At 32.3% G+C, this 24,050-nt stretch overlaps 1 protein-coding gene across 1 annotated transcript in view; it reads right to left on the bottom strand.

Moving 5' to 3' along the window:
• Positions 1-24,050, bottom strand: part of LOC129000151 (uncharacterized) — a 63,306-nt gene that overhangs the window by 30,667 nt on the left and 8,589 nt on the right. The window contains exon 2 of the mRNA XM_054427084.1: positions 4,259-4,299. Within this exon, the coding sequence (XP_054283059.1) occupies positions 4,259-4,294 (36 nt within the window). The 5' untranslated portion in view covers positions 4,295-4,299. The remainder of the gene's footprint in view (positions 1-4,258; positions 4,300-24,050) is intronic.

Raw genomic sequence — 24,050 nt, 5'->3', positions numbered from 1 at the left:
TGACAAGAAATAGTAGTTTCCTAAATCAGTGACACGGATGTCACCGTTACTAGTAAGCATCGTTCCAACTGACAATTATATTACGTCACTGTCATTGACTGGCAGTCGGCCGGCGTTTGGGATTAATGCCAAAAGGATTTGTTTGTAAATGTGGACATTATGTAGAAGTGAGAGGTGATTTATCATCACTCTAACGTTTCTAATATGTATTAAAAACAAAAAACAAACTTTTGCAAAACATATGACAGCTATCCTGACCGAATTACACGCGGGTTGTACCAAAAGAAAGTTTATCAGTCCTCTTTGTGCAGGTTTAATTTGTATTTAGAAAATGTTTATATTAATTAGGTCAAAAATGGATATTAAACTTTTCTTATGGAGATTTAACAAGGGGCTAATAAACATTTTATCTCAGTTCCTGTGCATCGCAGGGAAAATCTACGCATACTGTTAAGAAAGATGTTTGCCTTTAAATTAGCAGAATCCCTTTATAAATAAAAATAGACAAAAAATAAGCACACAAAATGATTAAAAATAAAAAAAAAACTAACTCTTACGGGTTGCCATGTTGGTGACGAAACAACAACAAAAAAAAAACATAAAATCAAAACAAATGGAAGAAATTCTAATCACGTGTTTTATTTACAGCGTAGGGTGAAAATAGATAAGTTTGCACAATACATATTTTTGGTCGAGTTTTTGACCACTTGGATTCTCTAGTAATGTGTAAATGACTTTTGTAAACATACTACTTACATTTAAATAAGCTTAAATAAAACTAGAGTGTCAGTGAATGGTCAAAATAGGCCAACGTTGTACTCGGGGACAGCTCACTCTAGTAACAAGATAAGTGAAGCGAAGCCCTGCTACGTATCTCTCTAAGCTAATAGGCTAATGGCTGCTATTCATCGTGTTTCAATGTTCAACATTCTAATTGTTGTGGAGAGAGCACGCGATGGTGGATTCCAAAAAGAAACTTACATAAAAAGTGTCCCTCAAAATAATGAGATATGATCAGTAAAAAAAGTATAAGATGGTTCTCATTAATACAAATAATTTATTTCGACTAAGATTTAAGAAGCATGTTCCCTTACACAAAGAATATACCGCAAAAATGTGTTTTGAATTGCAAAATTTAATAATACCATACGAATATTGAAAATTGTATTAATATACTTTTATTTATAGATATGCTGAATTTGGGAAAGAAAAATTATACTGTTTTCCGTTACGGTTTCTTGATTAGCAGTAATTTACTAAATTTAGCATTTTACTAAATCGTGCATTTAGTTCTTAAACTAAAATTAAATGGAACACCAAATTTATTCTTAAATAAAAAAAAAAACAAACAGACTTTAAAGATGGAATTCAATATATTCAGTAAACTAATTTAATTTCACTATTCTCTTTAACGTTATTAAGACTGAAAAATTACAATCTAGATAATATTAACTATTATATTTGAAGTAAAAATCAATCTCTTTGAAATAGTGCAGTGCTTCTGCTAATTTTGAGCGTTATTAAATATTTGCTTCCATGGCGTGTACGAGGTGATATTTCATTCGATGAACATGAAAACCAGAAAACCCCTGATACTTTGATCGATTTTAATGGAGATTTTATGTAGGCTGATTTCATAAGCGAACTCCATATAACTAATACTCGTATGCTAATATGTAAAAAAACTATTTAGATTTAGATCTTTGTTTAAAAGACTTTACTTATTCTATCCCAAATCAACTAGCGAAAGTTTGAAAAACCGATTACAAGCACGTGACATGTTTTATTCCACTTACAATTTTATTTTTAAACACTTTGTAGACACTTTGCACCTTCAAATTAATATCATATTAAAGTGACAAAGTGTTATGCATTTGTGTAAAAAAGTGCGAAATCGATAGCACTACAGTAGTTGATTTAATATCTGCATTCATGCGGGAAGAAATTAAACTAGCGTTGACGAATTAAGTCATAAATGATTAACACACCTCGACTGACCATAGCGTGAAAACAACCTGTAATTGATGACGATAGCATTCTATTATTACTGCCACTCGTTCCCTGATCAGACTTTGTATCAATCCAAATTATAGTGCGGTTCTAGTGGGCATTAAATACTTATGCGTTAAACATTGGACATGTGACTCACGTGTCTAAACGAAATGATAAATTTATTTAAAAAAACGTATGTAATTCGGTTTAATTCGATATTTTCGAATCGATTTTTACGACGAAGGCAAGGGTACGACAAGGGTACTTGTTTTAAGTCCGAGATGAATGTTGAATGTATGAGATAATAGCTTTAGGGACAACTGTAATGTGCTTTGGGGCTTCGTTCTGTAATCCAGCTACTTAGAGGTCACGAATTGTGAATATTTATAGGCATAATCTGTAGATGCAATACACCCTGATGTGGATTAATACTTTTAATACTTTTTCATTGACATGGCGACCATACAAAGTAGGTAGTTTAAGCCAAGTATGAATGGAGATGAGTGTAGGATGATTAACGTCCGCAAGTGAGTCATACGACTATTGTTCGTCTTCTTAAACTGATTTAAATAGCAACGTTATATTTTTGCAAGGATATGTACAGGACTAAAATATTGATTTTATGATGAATTGATCCCCAATCCTACCTTTTTTTGTCGGACTGGTTCCCAAAATCATTAAAATAGTGATTATTAACATGTTTGGTCCTAATTAAGCTTACACGAAATAATACAGTGGTGCTATACCTAGGTCTTGGTCTTCAATGAAGACTTTAGCAATAGTATGCTTCCATATTCGTAAAAAAATACAGTAGCTATAGGATTATCATGGACTTAAATACAACGAAACCATACAAACTTGAGAACTACTAAATGATTTTCATGGTAGGCATGACAGTCTGTCTAAATTGTCAAAAACATGTTCAAAGACCATACTTTCGAATTATAATTAGTTCTGGACTACAATAACGCGTATCCAACAGGTTATTGTGAAGGCACGTTATGACAGGTCCGTATGGCAAAACTGACAATCCCACGTACTATAGACTGTTACGTTGCAAAAATAGTGAATTTAACAAAAAGATATAATTATTAGAAACATTAAAATACATTCAAAAATATATATTAGAACAACAAATCGTATTTTACATACACATCTTATTGTAAGATTAATTCCAGACACCCTTTTCATCACATTGATGGTAAATTAACTATAGTAAAAAATAGAAATTTACCTCATTTGATAGGGTCTTTCTAGCTATTGACTGATGTAATTTAGTCTAAGAGGTGGCCTTGTTTGTGATCGGTTCTGTTTGAACAAAAGAGTTGATTTTGGTCACGGTAGTGAGCTGAAAATACCCCCGCCGCAGCAAACCTGCATACTAAGCGAATTTCCATTTCCCTGAATGGATTTACACTAAAATGTCTCCTTAAAAATATCACATTTATACCCTATTTAAATAGAATCAGTTTAAAACATACTTAGGTTTGCTGCAACAGGGAGGATAAAAGTGTTTTTTATGTAAAATGTTAATAGTTGGTAAGAAATAAAAACATTTTCCAAATTTGGGCAAAATATGTTAATAAACAAGCAAACTACAACAGTTTAATTATTCTCCATAAGAATAACATGAAAATTTTAAATTTACAATTTTTTGGAATTTTCTCCGTAACCATTAGGTGCATTATATCGCTTCAATATACTAAATTATTTGTTTTTTTAAGCTCTACAAAATAGTTTAGAAAGAAATTGCAAAATTTTATGTTTTTTGGGTAAAAAATGGGAAAAACCCATTTTTACCCCATAAAAGCCCCCATAAACCCCTGTTCCCATGGTCCGATCATGCTGGTTCGCGAACTCGTTCGAATAAACGTAGGTTTACACGTTTGTACCAAATTTCATCAAAATCGGATCATTTTTTCTCGAGTTATCGCGCTAACGGACACACACATATATATATATAAATATATATATATAAATATATATATATATATATGAATTTGAACGGATGGTGTTTTTGGCCTCTAGGGACCTCAAAACGAAAAAAAAAATCGGTCCCGGGTCCAGGTCTTACCATGAGTACTACGGTAATAGCTTATTCCCTATATGGGAAATTCGCTAATAGGAAATTGCGTCGCTTTCCGTTGGCGTCAAGCAACGCTGAATATAGTGACAAGAAACGCTAAATAGTAGTCTAAATCTGATAAATTCACACCAAATATTAAAACAATTAGCTTAGACTAATATAACTTGGACTTTTACTCACAGATTTTTTCAATGACCGAAGATCCTTTTCCAACATGAAAACTGAAACAAAAAACATGATAAGCTACGCAGATTACACACACCATATTATATACTATACTAATGTAATTTAAATTACTAACAGTTTTTTTACAGCTTTACAAGAATTTACAAGAACTCGATTTCAAAATTTGGAGCTAAAAATAAAGTTTATAAGATTGGAAAAGCAATACAAAATATAATGAAGATTCTAAGTTCTTTGAATATTTATTTGAGGTATTTTGACACCTTCCTGAAGTGGTTGTTTACTACAATATTTGCAATAAGCAATAACTGATAAGCAATAAATATAATGCAGAACTCTATGATCAAGGAATCTTATTCAGCTAGCCTACATAACTCAAACTATTATATTTTGAGATTGAAAATACATTTTTTATCCTGCTTCACCTAACGTCGGTTACGATTTTTTTCTGTTTTTGTTCGTCTAAAAACGGACATGTTGCGGAATTTCGTTATTTATATGTAATTGAGAGTTTATGTACAGTATATCAACTATAGTCTACATAAACTCACAAATAACAACACTTGTACATAGAGGTTCCATATCTACGGTTCAAAACCATTATTGGAAGGAACGTTATAAAAATCGTTATTATTCACAATACTAATAAAGATAATACCAATAATCATTACTGGCAATGATATCAATTAATTGTTCACTTAAATTTTATGCACTCTTTGTTTTTCCTAAAAACAACTCGATGAGAGTGGTGCTACAAAAATTACGCTAGCCAAAAAAACTACACTCTCACTTATTTTACAAAATAATATAAGGTTTAAAGTAAACATATCCCGCCATAAAAAGGGCGTGCATGTTTATATTGGCGGGAATCTCACTATTTGGGTCCACATCGATAACAGGCGAGCTCTACGCTGCTTGACAACTTTCATTGTATACTCTGAACAAACAATGGAATTTGCCATGACCAGAGGCACTGTAGCTAACGTGATTTGGGCTATCTTGGTGTGATATACTCTACTTTCTCCTTTGTACAGTTACTGTTGAACATGTGTTTGAAAGGTTTAGCAGTAGGAGGCAACGTAGGTGTTGGAAAACATATGGAAAACTTGTTCTAACTCACGCAGAGAGGGAATAAGCAAGCTTACTTCAAAATAATGTTGGTCGTTGCGTAGAGCGCTGGGCTTCGGTTAAAACCATGCAGCATTTAGGTTTTTGCGCAGGCCTCGAACATTCCTTGTACTGTATGATAATCGTTTATAAGGAAACTATTACTTTTCTGATACTACTTCATAAACTTTTGAACATAATTTGCCATTTTAATCTGACATTGAATACATAGTTGGATATCCTTTGTGACATGGTGTAGTGTGTAAATTACGAGCCGGGATAAAACGTAATATTGTCTAGATAGATTCGCATGTTTCAAAATCATTGGTTCTGTTTATAATATATAAATTAAAATACATTTTCTAAATTTACATGTCAAAGACCAACACGTATAACGTTTAAATTGCAGGTTATTTTGAGAGCGCGTCCGCACTTTATCCACTCGCCAACTTCAATAAAGAGGACGTGATAAACAAAAACTAAAGACCACCGTTTCATCAGCTATTTTCGTCTCAAGTGTCTCAACATGCCACACGTGCACTGAATATGATATCAACTAAGTTTGTGGCGAGTGTATTACATTATGCGAGCATCAATTAAATTCATTGACATTTTTACTGGCAGGACAAAGTAGGCATAGGTATTATTATTGCTAATAGAACATATTACACTGACTTGAAGGACTTGTGTTTTCATAATTATTCTTCGAAATACTTCGAAAATGCCGGTCTGATAATAGTTCAATTAAAATGACTGACAAATTTTATGTAATCGAATCCTTATATATATAATACGTGAAGGCGATTTCTACGAAACACTACTCCTCCGTTAATAATTGACGGATTTTTACATATGAGGTGTCAACATTATTTGTTGTGTAGACGCCCCCTTTCACCAATTCCTGTAATAAAAGTCTTCGGGCTTTGCCCCACAGATGTATTTCTTATTAAGAAAAGATTATGTTTACTTAAACAGACGAATAATTTGTAATAATTACAGTTGTTCGTAGTAAATACATGATACAAACAAGAGCGTTCGTTTTCAGTTTGGATAACTGGAGTGGAGTAATTGATTATTTATCTTTGTGTTGACTCTTTTAAGTAATCGAAAATTATGACTGTTATTCGTCTTGAAATAACGCCTGCAACATTTTGCAATTGCTCGAATTCGAGCAACAGGTGCACTAGTATTAAAATGTTGTAGTACAAACAGAAATATAAGGCAGTCTTATGTCCTGTTCAAAGCTCAGTTACAATATATTTCAAAAGTAATTTCAATCCTCATACATCGAGAAATATACAGAGTGGTAAAAAAAGTCCCAGGACAGTTAAATATTTTAAAAAATAATGCAGATAGAGCTACAATACTTGGTACAAAGTTACAGGGCATAAGACTCTATTTTAAAACATATTCAGTGATCCAATAACTCTTCAGGGGGACGGCCCACAAGGAGTCGGAAGAAAATCTTAAATGGAAGCATAGGTCAATATGTACATCAAATTAAAGGTCTTTTTTAGTAGAATACAATGCCGCAAACCGCACTTCAAAAGGTTGACCCTGCGCAAAATGACAGTTGTTCAAAGATTCATTCAATTTACATTGCTATTATACGCTTACTCATCAGGGGGCACAGCCCTAGGAATCGGAAGAAAATTGTTAACGTAAGCATAGGTCGATATGCACATCAAATTAAAGGTCTTCACTAGTAGATTACGATAGTAGATATAATACCAGAATATGACCCCACTTTCGGCGTTTTAGAGGCACTTTTAGGGCACTTTTTATAGGGGAAAAATGAGAAAAAAATGGAAGAGCTTTTTTTGGCCACTTTTTTTAAAGACCCAGCTCTCGACCTATACACCCCTATATAAATTTTCTACTTTTGTTAATACTAAAAATCACGTCTGGAAATGGTGAGCTTTTTATGGCCACTTTTTTAAAGACCTGGATCTCGTCCAATACAAGCCTATATAAATGTTCAAACTCCATTAAAATTTCAAATCCACATCCATTCCCATGTATATTTTCAAAATCATGTGAGGTTTGTGCGCGAACTTGGGCACGCTTATGGCTATGTGTAAACTATGCCTGACTCAAATGAATGACTGTGAGTGTAACCTAATGACCCCAATCAAAACCAATTGTCAACATTCTCTGTCTGTCTGGCGCCAGTCTGTCTGGGGCAGGTTTAGACAATTACCAAATATGTTTGATTGATTGACCTCAATTATTCAATTGTTCAATTTCAGTTTGTTCAATTTCCATTGTTAAGTTCTAAATTAATTTAGACAATTTTGTGGTATATAAGGGGGGCATTCTACGGAATCATCACTAACTCTTCCACCTGGATCTTCTTGTTTTGGTAAGTCTTTGACATCTAAGCTAGACTATTGTAATATGTTGTCGCGTGTCGGGTCATGGGATCAATTGGTGACGTAATTGATGCTTGTACTCATAGGCCTACTCTGTATTTCTTTTAACTTAGGAGTGTAGCTAATTTCCCGAGTCCATTTTTCAAAACTTAGCCGAATTGAGTCACTAAGGAACTTGTAAAAAATGTATATAAGTCTATTTTTAAACACTTAGAGTATTTTGAACAGTCACTAAGGAACTTAAAATGTATATAAGTCTATTTTAAAAAACTTAGCCAAATTCACTCATGACTTTGAGTCAAAAGTTTGCACAAGTTATTATTTAAAAACTTAGCCGAATTATACTCACTATATAATTTTGTCGAGTTCCTTTTAACATAGGTAACATAGTCTTCTCTATAACTAACACTCACTCTGTATATATGTAGACTCAGCATTCTGAATTGCTAAAAAGTATTTTTACTTAAGATTTTGGATTTAGTTTTGATTTAAAAAATTGCAATTGCCAAATTTTATTGTATGAAATTGTTTTGAATATTAAAATTTAAAATTCTGATTTAAATTATTATTTCCCATTAATTGAAATTGTCTAAAATGTAATTTCCATCATATAGAAGATGCTAACTTTGTTTTTTAGTTACATGTCAACTGTGTGCTGCTTCTCTATCCAAAAAAATAACTTATTTTGTTATTACTATTTTTAAGTGAGTCAAAATTGTGCACAAGTTATTATTTAAAAACTTAGCCAAACTTCATGCAACGGGGGACTTTGAGTTAAAAGTGTGTACAAGTTATTATTTAAAAACTTAGCCAAATTCACTCACGGGGGGGGACTTTGAGTCAAAAGTGTGCACAAGTTATTATTTAAAAACTTAGCCAAACTTCATGCACCGGGGGACTTTGAGTTAAAAGTGTGTACAAGTTATTATTTAAAAACTTAGCCAAACTTCATGCACCGGGGGACTTTGAGTCAAAAGTGTGCACAAGTTATTATTTAAAAACTTAGCCGAATTATATTCACTATATAATTTTGTCAAGTCTCCTTTAAAATAGGTAACACTCACTCTGTATATATGTAGACTCAGCAATCTGAATTGCTAAAAAGTATTTTTTATTTAAGTTTTTGGATTTAGTTTTGATTTAGAAAATTACAATTGCTAAATCTTATTGTATAAAATTGTTTTGAATATTAAAATATAAAATTCTAATTCAAATTATTATTTCTCATTAATTGAAATTGTCAAAATGTAATTTCTACTATATAGAAGATTCCAACCTATTTTTTAATTACATATATAAAAATGAAGACTACATGTCAACATTGTTTTGCATCGCTCTCCAAAAAAAGCAACCTGATTCGCCACTACAAGGTAATACATAAAATGAAGGTGAAACTGTGCAAAGTTTGTGATATAATCTGTGATAATAACATGGCTCTAAAATCTCATATATTACAAACTCATAAGACTTGTAATTTCTGTAAAAGAAATGTTGTTGGCCATTTTAAAAGACATGTAAATTCTTGTAACAAATGTCCATATACAATGATTAAATTTGTTGGTGAATCGATTAAAACTGAACTTAAAAGTACTCTTCAGTCTTGTCCTCTACCAATAAAATGGACTTTAGTAAGGAGAATCAAATTTTTAAAATATACAATAGATCAAAATGGAAAATTAGTTAATGAGAAAGAATGTATTGCAGATTTTAGAAGCCTTACTACCTTAACCATTGAGAAGAGAGATTTAAAGCCTCAAATTGAAAATGCCCTTTTAAAGATTGACGCTTCCATACACAAATATCAAGCCGAAGGCAGTGGATGGATTTATGACCATACTAAATATTGGCAGTTGCACGTTTACAAGTATAAGCCCCTAACTCCAAAGTCATACATTCCCACACCAAAAAGTATTAAATTGACAAAAGCAGTTTTAAATATAAAGAATGTTGATAATAAATGCTTCCTTTGGTCAATTTTAGCAGCTTTACATCCAAGGAATGCTAAACATGCTAATAGAGTCTCTAACTATGCACCCTACGTAGGTAAGTTGAACATGACAAATATAAAATATCCCGTAAAAATATCTGACATAGATCAATTTGAAAGAAAGAATAATATAAGTGTTAATGTATTTGGAGTTGAAGACCAAAAATTTATATATCCATTAAGAAGAACCAAACTGAATAGTAACACTCATATAGATCTATTATTATTACAACAAGGTCGTAAATCACATTACTGTTTAATTCGTGATTTTAATAGGTTAATGCTACGGTCAACAAAAGATAACAGTAAAAAGCATTTTTGCAAGTTTTGTTTACAACATTTTTACACCAAAGATAAATTGGAGTGTCATATAACATATTGTAAAAACTTTGATGTCCAACGAGTGGAAATGTCTAAACAAGATACATTACAATTTAAAAATTATAAATATCAACTTAAAGCCCCATTTGTAATTTATGCTGATTTTGAGTGCTTTATAAACTCTAACAACCATACTCCATCTGGATTTGCATTTGTCGTAGTAAAAGATTCTAAGATTATTTCTGAAGAGTTATATAGTGGCGAAAATGTTATGGATGTGTTTTTCGAAAGGTTGTTTGAGACTTATGACTTCATTAAAAATCAAATGGCAATATATATCCCCCTTGTAATGACTCCTGAGCAAGAGGCATCTTTCCAAAACTCAACACATTGTCATATTTGTGAAAAGCCTCTATATTTTGATAGGGTACGGGAACATTGTCATTCAAATGGCCAATACCGTGGAGCTGCCCACAATGATTGCAATTTAAACTATAAAGTAACAAAGAAAATACCAGTATTCTTTCATAACTTAAAAAATTACGATGGACATTTAATTATGCAACACTTGGGAAAGTTTAATCGTAAATTAAATTGCATAGCCAAAGATATGGAAAAGTACATTTCATTCTCTGTTGATGATTTAGTATTTTTAGATTCCTATAACTTTCTGTCCCTTCCATTATACAAATTAGCTTCCAATTTAAATACATTTAGATTCATAGACAATCCACTACTACAACGCAAAGGCGTATTTCCCTATGAATATATGACAGGACCAGATAAGTTTGCAGAGTCTCTACCTCCAATTGAAAAATTTTACAGTACTTTAACTAAAGAACATATCTCTCCCATCGAATATGAACATGCTAAAAATGTCTGGACCCATTTTAATATACATAATTTACAAGAATATCATGATTTATATCTTAAAACAGATGTATTGCTACTGGCTGATGTGTTTGAGACATTTAGAGACCTGTGTTTAAAGGATTACAAACTTGACCCCGTACATATGTATTCACTTCCAGGACTAACATGGGAAGCTTGTCTTAGAATGACTGGTATAAAATTACAATTATTTCAAGATATTGACATGCATTTGTTCATAGAAAGTGCAATCAGAGGAGGAGTCAGTATGATTTCTACACGTTACGCTAAAGCCAATAATAGATATATGGGCAAACATTATGATCCCAATCAAGAAAGTGTGTATTTAATATATTTAGATTGTAACTCGCTATACTCCACAGCTATGTGTGAGACACTACCCGTGGATGGATTTCGTTGGACGAATGAGATAGACTACAAAAACAATCAAAATGATGAGTTTGGATATATCTTAGAAGTTGATTTAAAATACGATAAAAGCTTACATGATTTACATAATGACTATCCATTAGCACCTGAGAAAATGAATGGCAAATTAATATCTAATTTAAATGACAAAACTAAATATATTTTACATTATAAAGCATTACAAAAATATGAGGAATTAGGTTTGGTTGCTACAAAATACTATAGAATTTTAAAATTTAGACAATCAAAATGGCTTGCACCCTATATTAATTTTAATATTGAAAAACGCAAATGTGCTAAAAATGATTTTGAAAAAGACTTTTACAAATTGTTAAATAATAGTCTCTTTGGTCGAACAATTATGAACCAACGCAAGTTTCGTGATATATATCTCAAGGATGAGTCACTATTAACAAAATATGTCACTAATCCAAGGTTTGACTGTAGCAAAAAGTTCGATAACAATTTACATGCTATACATTTAAATAAATTAGTTGTAAAGTTTAATAAGCCGATATATTTGGGAATGACCATTTTGGATATTAGTAAAGTAATAATGTATGATTTCCACTATAATTATATGTCAAAATTTAAGAACAAAAGATTTCTTATGACTGATACAGATTCTTTAATGTATTCTATAGTTACAGAGGACTTTTACAAGGAAATAGAAAGTGACTTGCACTATTTTGATACCTCTGGATATAGTAAAGACCATTTCTTATACTCTGATAAAAATAAAAAAGTCACAGGCAAGTTCAAAGACGAATTAGATGGTCATATTATGTATGAATATTGTGGTTTAAGACCAAAGTTATATTCTTATATTCCTCTAAAATGGTTATATGAAGAAGACAAGCAAGCTTTAGAGGTGAAGAAAGCTAAAGGAGCTGATGGTGCTACAGTTAAACATCTCCTTAGACATCAACATTATTTGAACTGTCTTGCAACTGGGCAAGATTACTATGAGAATGTGACAAGAATTAAATCTACAAATCATCATCTTCAAACCTTAACCATGAACAAGAAAGTACTATCATTTGACGATGACAAGAGGTTTATTCTAGAAGATGGCATCAATACGCTTGCGCTTGGTCACTATAAAATTGATCAAACATAAATCTATATTTGCCATTATTCTTTGACCTTTCTTTGTCTATTACAAAAAAGCCATATTTAGTTTTATCCCAGCATTGGTGGCAGAGATTTCTAAATTGGTTAAATGAAAAGTCATTACCAACATGATTGTTATATACATGTTTTAAATTTAAATCATCTTGTTTAAATAATATTAGGAAATTTACATTATCACGTAAATGTTTGTGTACTTTGCTGTAAGATTGACACAAGTAAAAACAGTTAATATTTTTATGTCGACCCATTGAAAAAAATTGTGTAATATTTTGACTATTTATGTCATCAAATACAACAACTGACTGTGATTTTACATCATTTGGTGTGATTTCACAGTCAGTACACGTGTGTAATTTCACTTCGTCACACAAACTAAATATTTCAATTATTTTTTTATATTTTTCTTGTTCTAAAGATTTAGATATTAAATATAAGTTTGTAAATTTTAATCCTTCCTTTCTTACAATTAAATTGTAAATTACAACCGTCTTCCCACTTCCACTTGGACCACAAATAACACATCGAATATTGGTAGGAAATAGACCCAACTTCTTTGGTATATTTTCCTTAGTATGTACTATTTTAAATTTATGTTTTTGTTGAATAAAAGACATTTTTTATATAATAAAAATGGTGAAAAATGATAATAAGAAAACATGTAAAAAAGGCAAAGGTTTATTCTTAAAGCCTTACAGGGGTCGAGGGCTATTGAATACTCTTATAAATAATCTTCCATTTCCACTTCACATACCATCATATCGGTACTGTGGACCTGGAACGAATATACGTCAAAATCTAGCCAAAAATGTACCTCCAAAAAATAAGTTAGACTCTTATTGTAAAGAGCATGACATATTCTACATGAATAATCCCGATACCACTGCTCGGAACAAAGCAGACATGAGATTAGCAGACTTAGCTTGGACTAGAGTAACGGCGAATGACGCAAATCTTGCTGAAAGAGCTGCAGCTTATGCGGTGACAAATTTGATGAAGGCAAAAGCAAAAATGGGAATGGGATTAAAATTTAATAAAAAAGATGGACAACTACCAGCTGTTAGAGGCCGCAAAAGACGTGCCTCACTTCCGGGGGGTGTACCTAAAAAACGAGCTAAAAAATCTAACACCAAAAGTAAAAGAGTGCGGAATAGTTAATTTAGACAGTTCATCTGGCACACATTGGACAGCATATCGTAAAAATAAAGATATTGTAATTTATTTTGACCCATTTGGAATCCAACCTCCAAAAGAAGTAATTAAATATTTTGAGGGACATAAAATATTCTATACAACCGATCAAATACAAGATTTAAATAGTTCTATTTGTGGAATTTTATGTTTATCATTCATAAAAAATTTTTGTTTATAAAAATGGATTCATTTACAATAACATTTTCGGGTACAGAGCCAGAGCTAAAGTCAGTGTTCTTTCCTCCCATAGAATTAAATGATGATTATGTAATTGGATTAGTTGATTTTCAAAGTTATAATTCTATATTTAATGTGAAAAAACCTCTAAATACTTTAACATATTACAAAGTAGAGAAAAAAACATTACCAAAGGGAGAGATCTTAGTTGATGATTTAAACCAGTTATTAGATGGTAAACTTAAAGTTATAATACATAAAAATGGAGAAGCATTAATTAATACTAAAGTCAAACTTTTATTCAAAGGGCTTATTCCAAAATTAAATAAACTTAAAGGCAACAAATTAACCATTGGAGAAGGTGATGATGTTTTCTATTATGACCACAAAGCTCCAGTTACAATAGAAATTTCTGAAGGAACATATGAGGTGGTTGAGCTTGCAAAGGAAATTCAAAAGCAAATCCCAGACTTTTTCCTTACAGCTAATAATAAAACTATGAAAGCGACATTACTTTCTAGCCACGTGTTTGATTTTACAAAACCATGTTTAGGGTCTGTTTTATTGGGATTTAAAGGTGTTTCTACTCCTGGTGTACAGTTTGAATCTACAAATAAAATAAACATTAATAATGTAAATGTGATTAGAGTAAAATGTAATATTGCAAACGGGTCCTATTTAAATGGAAACAAATCACACCATACATAGCTTTTATCCAGAAGCTCCTCCTGGCTACAAAATTATTGAAGTTCCAAGAAATATTATATATTTTCCTGTAAATAAGAGAAGTTTAGATGTTGTCAGTATTACATTTGCCGATCAGCATGACAAGGCAATTGACTTTAATGGAGAAGAAACTACAATTACTTGTCATATAAAAAAGATATGAGAATTTATAAGAATTTATCTATAAGTATACAAAATGCTAGGTTCCTACGATCAATAGGACTAAAGTTAAAATTTTCTATTAATAAAAATGGAAGATTTTCTAGACGTTACAGGGAAATCCCAATTCGACGATAGTGTGGTTAAAATTACAAATCACTCCTATGTTCCCCATAACACTTTAGCAATAAATAATTCTGATGAAATTCGAATATGTATTAATAATCAAGATTTGCTAACTCTCCCATGTAGGAGTTATCTGTATATTAAGGGAGAAATTGAAAATCATGATAAAGGTCATTTTATAAATAATGCATTTGCATTCTTATTTGATGAAATTAGATATGAAGTCGCAGGTAAAGAAATAGACATTGTAAGAAACCCAGGAATTTCTAGTCTTATGAAAATATTGAGCTCTTACAATAAAACAACTAAATTGTCAAATGTGGCATTTGATTCTGACACGAATTTAAAAGAGTTCCATAAAAGTGGCAAGTTTAGTACTTGTTTGCCATTAGAACTGTTAATGGGTGTATTTGAGGATTTTAATAAGGTATTAGTAAATGTCAAACAAGAATTGGTGTTGAAAAGATCCAAAAATGATTTGAATTGTATATTAACAACCACTAGTGCTCCAGCCAGTGGTACTGCTGATGCAATTCCCAAAATTATACTTAACTCAATTCAATGGGTGATGCCACATGTAATACCATCAGATGGGGAGAAGTTACAATTACAAAAGATGTTATTGCAAAATAAAAATTTGCAAATTGCATTTAGAAGCTTAGAGTTGCATGAACTTCCATCATATCCCAATACTACAAGACATACATGGTCAGTAAAGACATCTTCAAGTTTGGAGAAGCCTAGGTATATTATATTTGGTTTCCAAACAGCTAGGGATAATAGTGCACGAAAAAGAACTGATGAATTTGATCACTGTAAGTTAAAAAATCTCAAAGTATTTCTAAACTCTGAATATTATCCTTATAGTGATTTAAATCTCGACTTTGAAAATGGAGATGTCTCTAAAGCTTATGAGATGTTTATGAGGTTTAGAGAGACTTACTATAATACTATCCCAGATCCTATGATTAGTAGGGCTGAGTTTATGAAGAAATATCCACTAATTGTAATAGACTGTTCTAGACAGAACGAAACAGTGAAGGAAGGAATTGTTGATATTAAATTAGAGATTGAAACTGCAGAAAATGTACCAGCAAATACATCTGCATATTGTTTAATAATACATGATAAAGTGTTTGAGTACAATCCTTTGTCAAATGAGATAAATAAAATGTAAATAAAAGATGAAAAACATTCAACAAGAATTGGTTGACTCTGCAAATCAAATACGAGAGAAATATAGAGCTTTAAAACGTGGCAAGTTTCTAGAGGCTGAAGAGAGGTTTCAAACATTCCAACCTTTAATAGAGCCATTACAAGAATTAAAAAAAATCGCCAAAACAGAGAGGCCTCGAATGGAGATTCTCCCAATGACTCCATCTAGAATACCAATAATACCAAGATTACAACCATTACAGCAATCCACCCCACAGAAATTAGATTTTGGTCTTTTAGCATCAGACTATTTAGGAAATTACCTCAGTAAAAGTAGTATGACAGACACTACATATGGTATTAGACGAGAAGCAAATAAATTTTTTATTGGAAATAAGGAAGTTGACATTGCCAATGATGATGTTACAATTGCAAATAAAACCTACAAGGGGACAAAAGGTTTGTGGCAATTGTTAACTTTAAAAGAACCTGAGGATTATACTCCGGCTGATTTGCAAAATTATAAAGAAATTTTGGAAGCTACAAATGGACATTTAAAGAGTTACAAAGATGGTGCACCAATTTCAAGTAATAGACATACTAAATATCTTAATATAATTAAACCTCTATTTAAGTCTGTTGGTGAAGGTTTGAGACAAGTGACTGGTAATAAAATAGACTATATTTATTGGGATGATCCTAATGAGCTTGTAGATAGGTTAAGACTTCTTTGGCTAAGTCGCCAAGCCGGTAACTCAGGAGTGGATAATGAAATAGATTCCATTATTGAGGAATTGAGAGAAAGTGGAATTATTTACTAAATAAAAATATGTTTATAGATAAATTTTATCGTTTATATAATCCATATAATAAGCCTGCAGAACCCAGGGCTAGTAGTGAACCTACTTTAAATTTACAAGACGATAGTTGGAATGGTTTAAACCGTAAAATTGGTAACGTTAAAGATGGGGAGTTTGTAGATGATGTATCAACTTTGGGACAGACATTAACTAGAAAAGGTGATGTCTTCTTACAAGGTAGAACTAAATATGAGTTTTTAGAATCTAAGAATAAAAATTGGAATGCTAAAAAACAGAAAATTACTAATGTGGAAAAGGGTGAAAGTTTAGATGATGTGCCCACTTTACAACAGACTTTAATACGAACAGATGGTGGTACATTTGTACAAGACAATAATAATTATGAATTTTTAGAATCAGAGAATGGTATTTGGAATGCTAAGAAACGGAAAATTACTAATGTAGAAAAGGGCGAAAGTTTAGATGATGTGCCCACTTTACAACAGACTTTAATACGAAAAGAAGATGGTAAATTTGTACAAGACGATAATAATTATGAATTTTTAGAATCAGAGAATGGTGTTTGGAATGCAAAGAAACAGAAAATTAGTAATTTGATGGAAGGTACAGATAGTAAAGATGCTGTGAATGTTTCACAAGTTCCAAAAATGGAAGCAGGCTATTGGAGTTTTAATAGTAAAAGGTTAGTACGTGTTAAACCTGCCATTGATGACACTGACTGTGTTATAAAAGAACAGACTATAACTTTTGATAAAAAAGAAAAATGTTGGGATGCCAAAAAACAATTTATAAGAAATCTACCAGAGGGGGAACATTTGGATGATATTTGTCTAATGTCACAATCTATGCATTACGATGGATCAAAATTTGTATATGGAGAAAAAAATTTTAATTTGATGGAATATAATCCTGATTTATTAGTTGCTGACCCCACATCTTTGAGTGGATTTAAGTATATAGATAATAGACCATATATACCAGAAAACTATGTATTTAAAAGAATGGAAGATAATCTATTGATTGGGGCTAATGGTGATGTATTTAGAGTTACAGGAAAGGATGATGTTATAAAAAATGAATGAAATTGCATACGAGCTTCATAAGCCTGCAAGAAAGAATTTCATTAGAAGGTCTTTTAAAGTATTGGGTATAAACGAAACCATACAAATAGATTTAGTTGATATGCAAAACTATGCTAGAGAAAATTCTGGCAATAAATATATTTTAACTTTAATAGATACATTTTCTAAAAAAGCTTATGCTGCTCCACTAAAGAATAAGACAGGGTTAGTGGTTACAGAAGCCATTAAAACCATTCTACCAAAGGGGGTTAAAAACATTCAATCTGACAATGGAAAAGAATTTTTTAATCAATATTTTAGCAAACTAATGAAAAAATTAAATATTAATCACTATCACACATTTTCTACAACTAAGGCTGCAATTGTGGAGAGGTTTCAGAGAACTTTAAAGAATTGGTTATATAGAGAATTTAGTGCTCAGGGGAGTTATAAATGGTTGGATTTACTTCCAAAGTTAATTCGAAAATATAATAATAAAGTGCATAGATCTATAGGAATGAAGCCTAACCAAGTGAATGTTAAGAATAGTAAATATGTGCATGAGAGGTTGACTTCTAAAGTAGTGCAAGTTAAAAAGCCAAGATATAAGGTAGGTGATAGCGTAAGGATTTCCAAGTATAAACATGTTTTTAGTAAAGGTTATACTCCAAATTGGACAGGGGAACTATTTACAATAGCAGAAGTTAAGAATACAAAGCCTGTGACTTATATCTTGAAAGATGAAAATGGCAATATAATCAGGGGAGGCTTCTATACAGAGGAGTTGTTAAAGACCAAGTATAAGGACATGTATTTGGTAGAGAAGGTAATTAGGAGAAAGGGTGATTCGTTGTATGTCAAATGGCTTGGGTTCCCAAGTAGCCAGAACTCATGGATTTCCACTAAGGATGTCCAAGGGAGCACATCATGAGCCGGGAGCATGCCCGAGTTCACGCACAAACCTCACATGATTTTGAAAATATACATGGGAATGGATGTGGATTTGAAATTTTAATGGAGTTTGAACATTTATATAGGCTTGTATTGGACGAGATCTAAATATAGCTGGTCTTTAAAAAAGTGGCCATAAAAAGCTCACCATTTCCAGACGTGATTTTTAGTATTAACAAAAGTAGAAAATTTATATAGGGGTGTATAGGTCGAGAGCTGGGTCTTTAAAAAAAGTGGCCAAAAAAAGCTCTTCCATTTTTTTCTCATTTTTCCCCTATAAAAAGTGCCCTAAAAGTGCCTCTAAAACGCCGAAAGTGGGGTCATATTCTGGTATTATATCTACTTACGATGCCGTAAATTCAAGCTCAAAAGAATGCCTGAGTAAAAAATGGCAGTCGTTCAAAGATTCAAAATGGCGGAATCAAGAAATTTTGAACATCTGCCATTTTGCGCAGGATCAACCTTTTGAAGTGCGGTTTGCGGCATTGTATTCTACTAAAAAATACCTTTAATTTGATGTGCATATTGACCCATGCTTCTATTTAAGATTTTATTCTGACTCCTTGTGGGCCGTCCCCCTGAAGAGTTATTGGATCACTGAATATGTGTTAAAATAGAGTTTTATGCCCTGTAACTTTGTACCAAGTATTGTAGCTCTATCTATATTATTTTTTTTAAATATTTAGCTGTCCTGGGACTTTTTTACCACCCTGTATGTTTTTAAACTTTGTTGTAATTTTGATAACTTTTGATTATTTACATTAAGTTATTGCTTTTGGTTGGTTTGTTATGTCAAATCAACATAGGCTTAATTCATTTCAGTGAAAATGTGCAGTAATACTATACAAGCTATAGAGGTGTTCATGGAATGGGTACAGTAGTTGAGACGATGGGTTTGTTCATAAATGGTTTGTCCCACTGTGTAAAATCAGCTGATTCCTCAGGCAACTATTATTACAACAGCTGAAATTAAGCCTCAGCAACCGTCATCGTTGTATAGGGGCGGAAGTTTGAACAAACGGTGATACCACTGATAGTGGCTGTCAGCTAGGTGATAAGGAAAGTTATCACACTACTTCCCGCATTACAGTTTTGGGTCTGGCTTAGTTGTGTCTTGAACCTATAAAATAACATACTCGTCTGTAAACCACAGATTAAAGAATTTTATTATGTGGTAAAAGGCAATACGAGCATGAAGGGAAAATATTTTTTTAACTCGCCGTACGTCCGTAATCACCAGGTTTCATAGGTGAATCTGCTTCGTTTCCATATACTTAGGTATTATCTATGATATAAAGCCAAAGGTGTTTTTATATAATATTTTTGGTATTGGGGGGATGTCCAATTCAATCGTAAAGAAGGTTATCAGTCCTGTATTTTAAGCAAAAGATCTGCAATATGTTTGTGATGAACCTGGGTGAACCTGGAGTCAATGAAGCATTCTCTTGAGAAAAAGAAGAAGAAAATAAAATTATGCAACGGAAGATTTAAATGACGCCAATGCTTCTAGAAAAGCGATGACGTAAAATTCCACAGAAGTTACTTTAGTGACTTCGCGTGACTGTAGAGAATATGTGAACGATTATTTTTTATGAGGAATGTTGCAAAACACACACACGACCATAACTAACAAATATACAAAGATAGAACTTGTGTAGAAATGTACTCTGAACCATCCGAGGCAATTTTTTACATATGAAAAAGTACACATAGGTGTAAATATGTATAACTGGAAAAAGATCGGTTCCAAGCTATTTACCGCACTTACTTTATTTATATACGTTTTTGCTACAAACATACAAATATTAGAGGAAAACTTTAAAAGAAGACATAAAAAGAATCGTTGTCAACAATTAACTAACTGTTGTAAAAATATTTTACTAATATTATAAATGTGAAAGTTTGTGCGTTTGTTTGTTTGTTTGTTTGAAGTTCAATCACGCAACTACTGGACGGATTGGGCTGAAATTTTGCATGATGATAGCTCACATTCCCGATTAACATATAGGCATATTCTTATCTCAAAAATCCTTTCGGGCTCCGCCCCAGTGGCTCTGTAGTTCCCCATGTTAACCTTATGAGTATTCATATTTATAGGGAACTAGCAGAGTACCCGTCCTTCGTACGGGGTTGGCATATAAGTTTAAAACGCTTATTATACTCAAGCTTTGAGTTTGCAATGGGAGAGGACACAGTTTGATAAAATTTGCTTCAAATGCTTGAAATGTTATTTAATTAATATTAATTAAAACCTTAATTAGTTATGAAATTGTTTGATACTTTATGGTTATATAATTATGTTCTATCTGTTTAGTTTTGTGCCTAGTGGCCTGGCCTAACAGGGTATGTCAAGCTTGGCCAAGCACTGGGTCAGAAGAATTCTAGCGTAGAAGACAACAGCTCTTGATCGTGCGTCATAATTATTATTCATGAAAGCTGTTGTCGCCGGCTGATTGTACGGAGCAGCTGATTCAACTTGCGCCAGAAGGCATGTCACAGACGTCAACGTCTTCATGTCTCAGCCAGACTGCCAGTGCTACCATTCGTAGGGAAATTATTTCCCTCGTACTTTGAAACTAATATCGTATTTACGTTTTATCAATATATAAAGCCTTGCGTTACTCTGGGCAATAAATAATGACGGAAGAAAAGAGATTTTGACCCGTGATGAGCTATATTTAAAAAAAATTTCGTCAACCATTTACATTTAATAAATTTGTTAATAACAATCGTGAATAAAATCGTTAACTCAAATAAATTAATTGTGTATGATGTTTTGATCAAGTTAATTAAAATCCGTTTCCGTTATTTAGAGGTTACAGGTATTCCCTTGACAGCGCGATAGTTAAATTTGCCTAAATTACAATGTCATTTAAAATGATACAATACGTCATGATGATAAAAACATACAAAACATAATTATAGTACGATAATATTTTAATCAATTTGGGCCAATTTGATTCAACAAAATTAGCGGACGAGTTTTACAGTCGGAAAATGTACATATGATGTTCCCAACTCCATCTGATTCTCTATTTTATCCCTAAACCGCATTTCGCCGTGTCCGCTGCAGTTAACGAAATATTATTTTAAGTTTACATTTCATTACGATAAAAAAGTATTGATAAAATGTCTTTAAATGATTGTGAAAACTACCCACGGACTGAAACGAGGCGTGGGTATAATACTAAATATTTCCTGGTGTTCCCAAAATAATGGTAGCTTCCCATCCTTGGGACGAGGCCACAACACTCCTTATGGAGAAGTAATGTAAGTATGTAGAGAAGTAACACACTTTACAACATTCTTATATGTTGTACATTAATTCCAGCAAAATCAAATGTACCCTTAGATGGTCGTAATTTGCGTTTGTATCACAAGTAAAAAGGGTAAAATGTTTGTAATTTAGATAATAATAATTATTGTCTACGGTGCTATTAATATGTGAAGTGCAGTAGTATTAAACAAATTTCGTTAACTATCATCAAATAAAAAAATTAATTAACAAAATGAAATGGTAATTAAAAAATGATTGGAAATGTTTGCGCAAGTTCTACACTGCTATAGATTACCGCAGTACATAAGTACAGACCGCATGAGAGTGAAAGTGATAACAACCACAGTCAATAGTTCCGGTGCCTGCTGGGCGGAATTGATAAGTTCCGTCCTGATAAGAGAAGCAACGTCCTTGGACGGATTTGTGGCCAGAACTGTGAAGAATCAATTTCCTTTTAGGTGGTTTTTAATTTGAACCGTACTGTGTTTACAGTTGAATTGTTTGTTTCGACACTGTAAATACCACGTTGCACAGGGGAGTTTGTAATCTATCTATCTATCTACACAACAAAACTCGAGAGCATTTCGTGTACAATCCTTATTTTCATTAGATTTTAAATTCCCTCAAAAATTTTAGAAACGAATCAACCATACAAGTTGTTTGTAGGTAAAAGAACCTCTCCACATAGCGAACCCCAGATTAGTTCATGAAAATCGCACTAAAATGTACTAACGTATTTAATTCTGCAAAACTTTATATTCTAGATACAGGGAAGTGTGACGTCTGCGGTATTGAACTTCACCCGGTCTAAGAAATGAATCAGTGGGTTTCAATCTGTTTACCTCAACTAGTCAACTCTCCCAGTTTAACTACCTAGGTTTTGGATTAAACACGTTTACTTTTACTAGAGATTATGTCAAACCAGGGTAGGTAATCAAAATGATATACTGGTAAGGTACGTTTTAGGATAAAATAAACATAGATACAGTATTTCTTTATTCTAAATGGTTACATCCCACCTAGCGCAAGATCAAATAACTAAATCTATTGGGCAGAAGATATAAGAAGTTTTTTTCCTACGTAAGTATTTAAATTCCTTGACCAACAACTATAGGGAACTACTTGTTGACTGATTCGCTTGATTAACGTTTGTTCTCATAGAACTGGCACACCTCAAGGTTGTTTAGTTAAGATGGGTTTACCACTGTACCACACAATTATCACTTAAGCCAAGGGCAATGGACAATGGTTTGTACTTGAAACATTGTTTATTCTTCAGTTATCAATAATGGTGACAGGAAAAATTAATTTATGCACTTGTGTAAATATTCGTTCAAGGGTTTACACAAAAACAACTGAGAAATCTGGGCTGAAATCTTTCATGAAGGTTGAGGAAAAACCTAGCTTACATAAAAAATTGGCTTATTTATGTCCTTTGGATTCCTTTTGTGTGTACCTCGCGAACTCAATAATTCAACTACATTAATTTGTTTCGTCTAAAAATAGCAACAGCTTAATAATTTTAATGGATTTTTTACGTTTACTTCCATTAATAGAATCGTGTTCTGATTTTAACTCACTATAAAAATCGTGAATTGTACCACTCCCACTGACTAATACCATAATTAGGCTAGTATAGTATTATTTTATGGTGCTGGTATACAGTAAATGCTTTTACTGAAGCATGTCTCAGAGGAATAGTTAAAGCTACATTAGTATAATTAGATTCAACAGTTACAGCTAAGTTACACACCATAAAGACCACGTTGGTATTCTAAGCAGTGCCAGCCTCACCTTGAATATGGAGGACTTGTAATTCTTCGAGTCTAGTTTGCAAACGGTTCTCTGTTTTCGTCCCTATGATCGTAGTTGTCAGTGGGTTATGGAGAGTTCATTTTCATGGTACAATGGGTTTTTTTCCTACA

Source organism: Macrosteles quadrilineatus, unplaced genomic scaffold (genome assembly GCF_028750875.1).
Source record: "Macrosteles quadrilineatus isolate MER2022 unplaced genomic scaffold, UCM_ALF_1.0 Scaffold_8__2_contigs__length_117827958, whole genome shotgun sequence".
Taxonomy (NCBI): Eukaryota; Metazoa; Arthropoda; class Insecta; order Hemiptera; family Cicadellidae; genus Macrosteles; species Macrosteles quadrilineatus.
The sequence above is the reverse complement of the archived record's forward strand: the minus strand, read 5'-3'. Positions and strand labels throughout refer to the sequence as shown.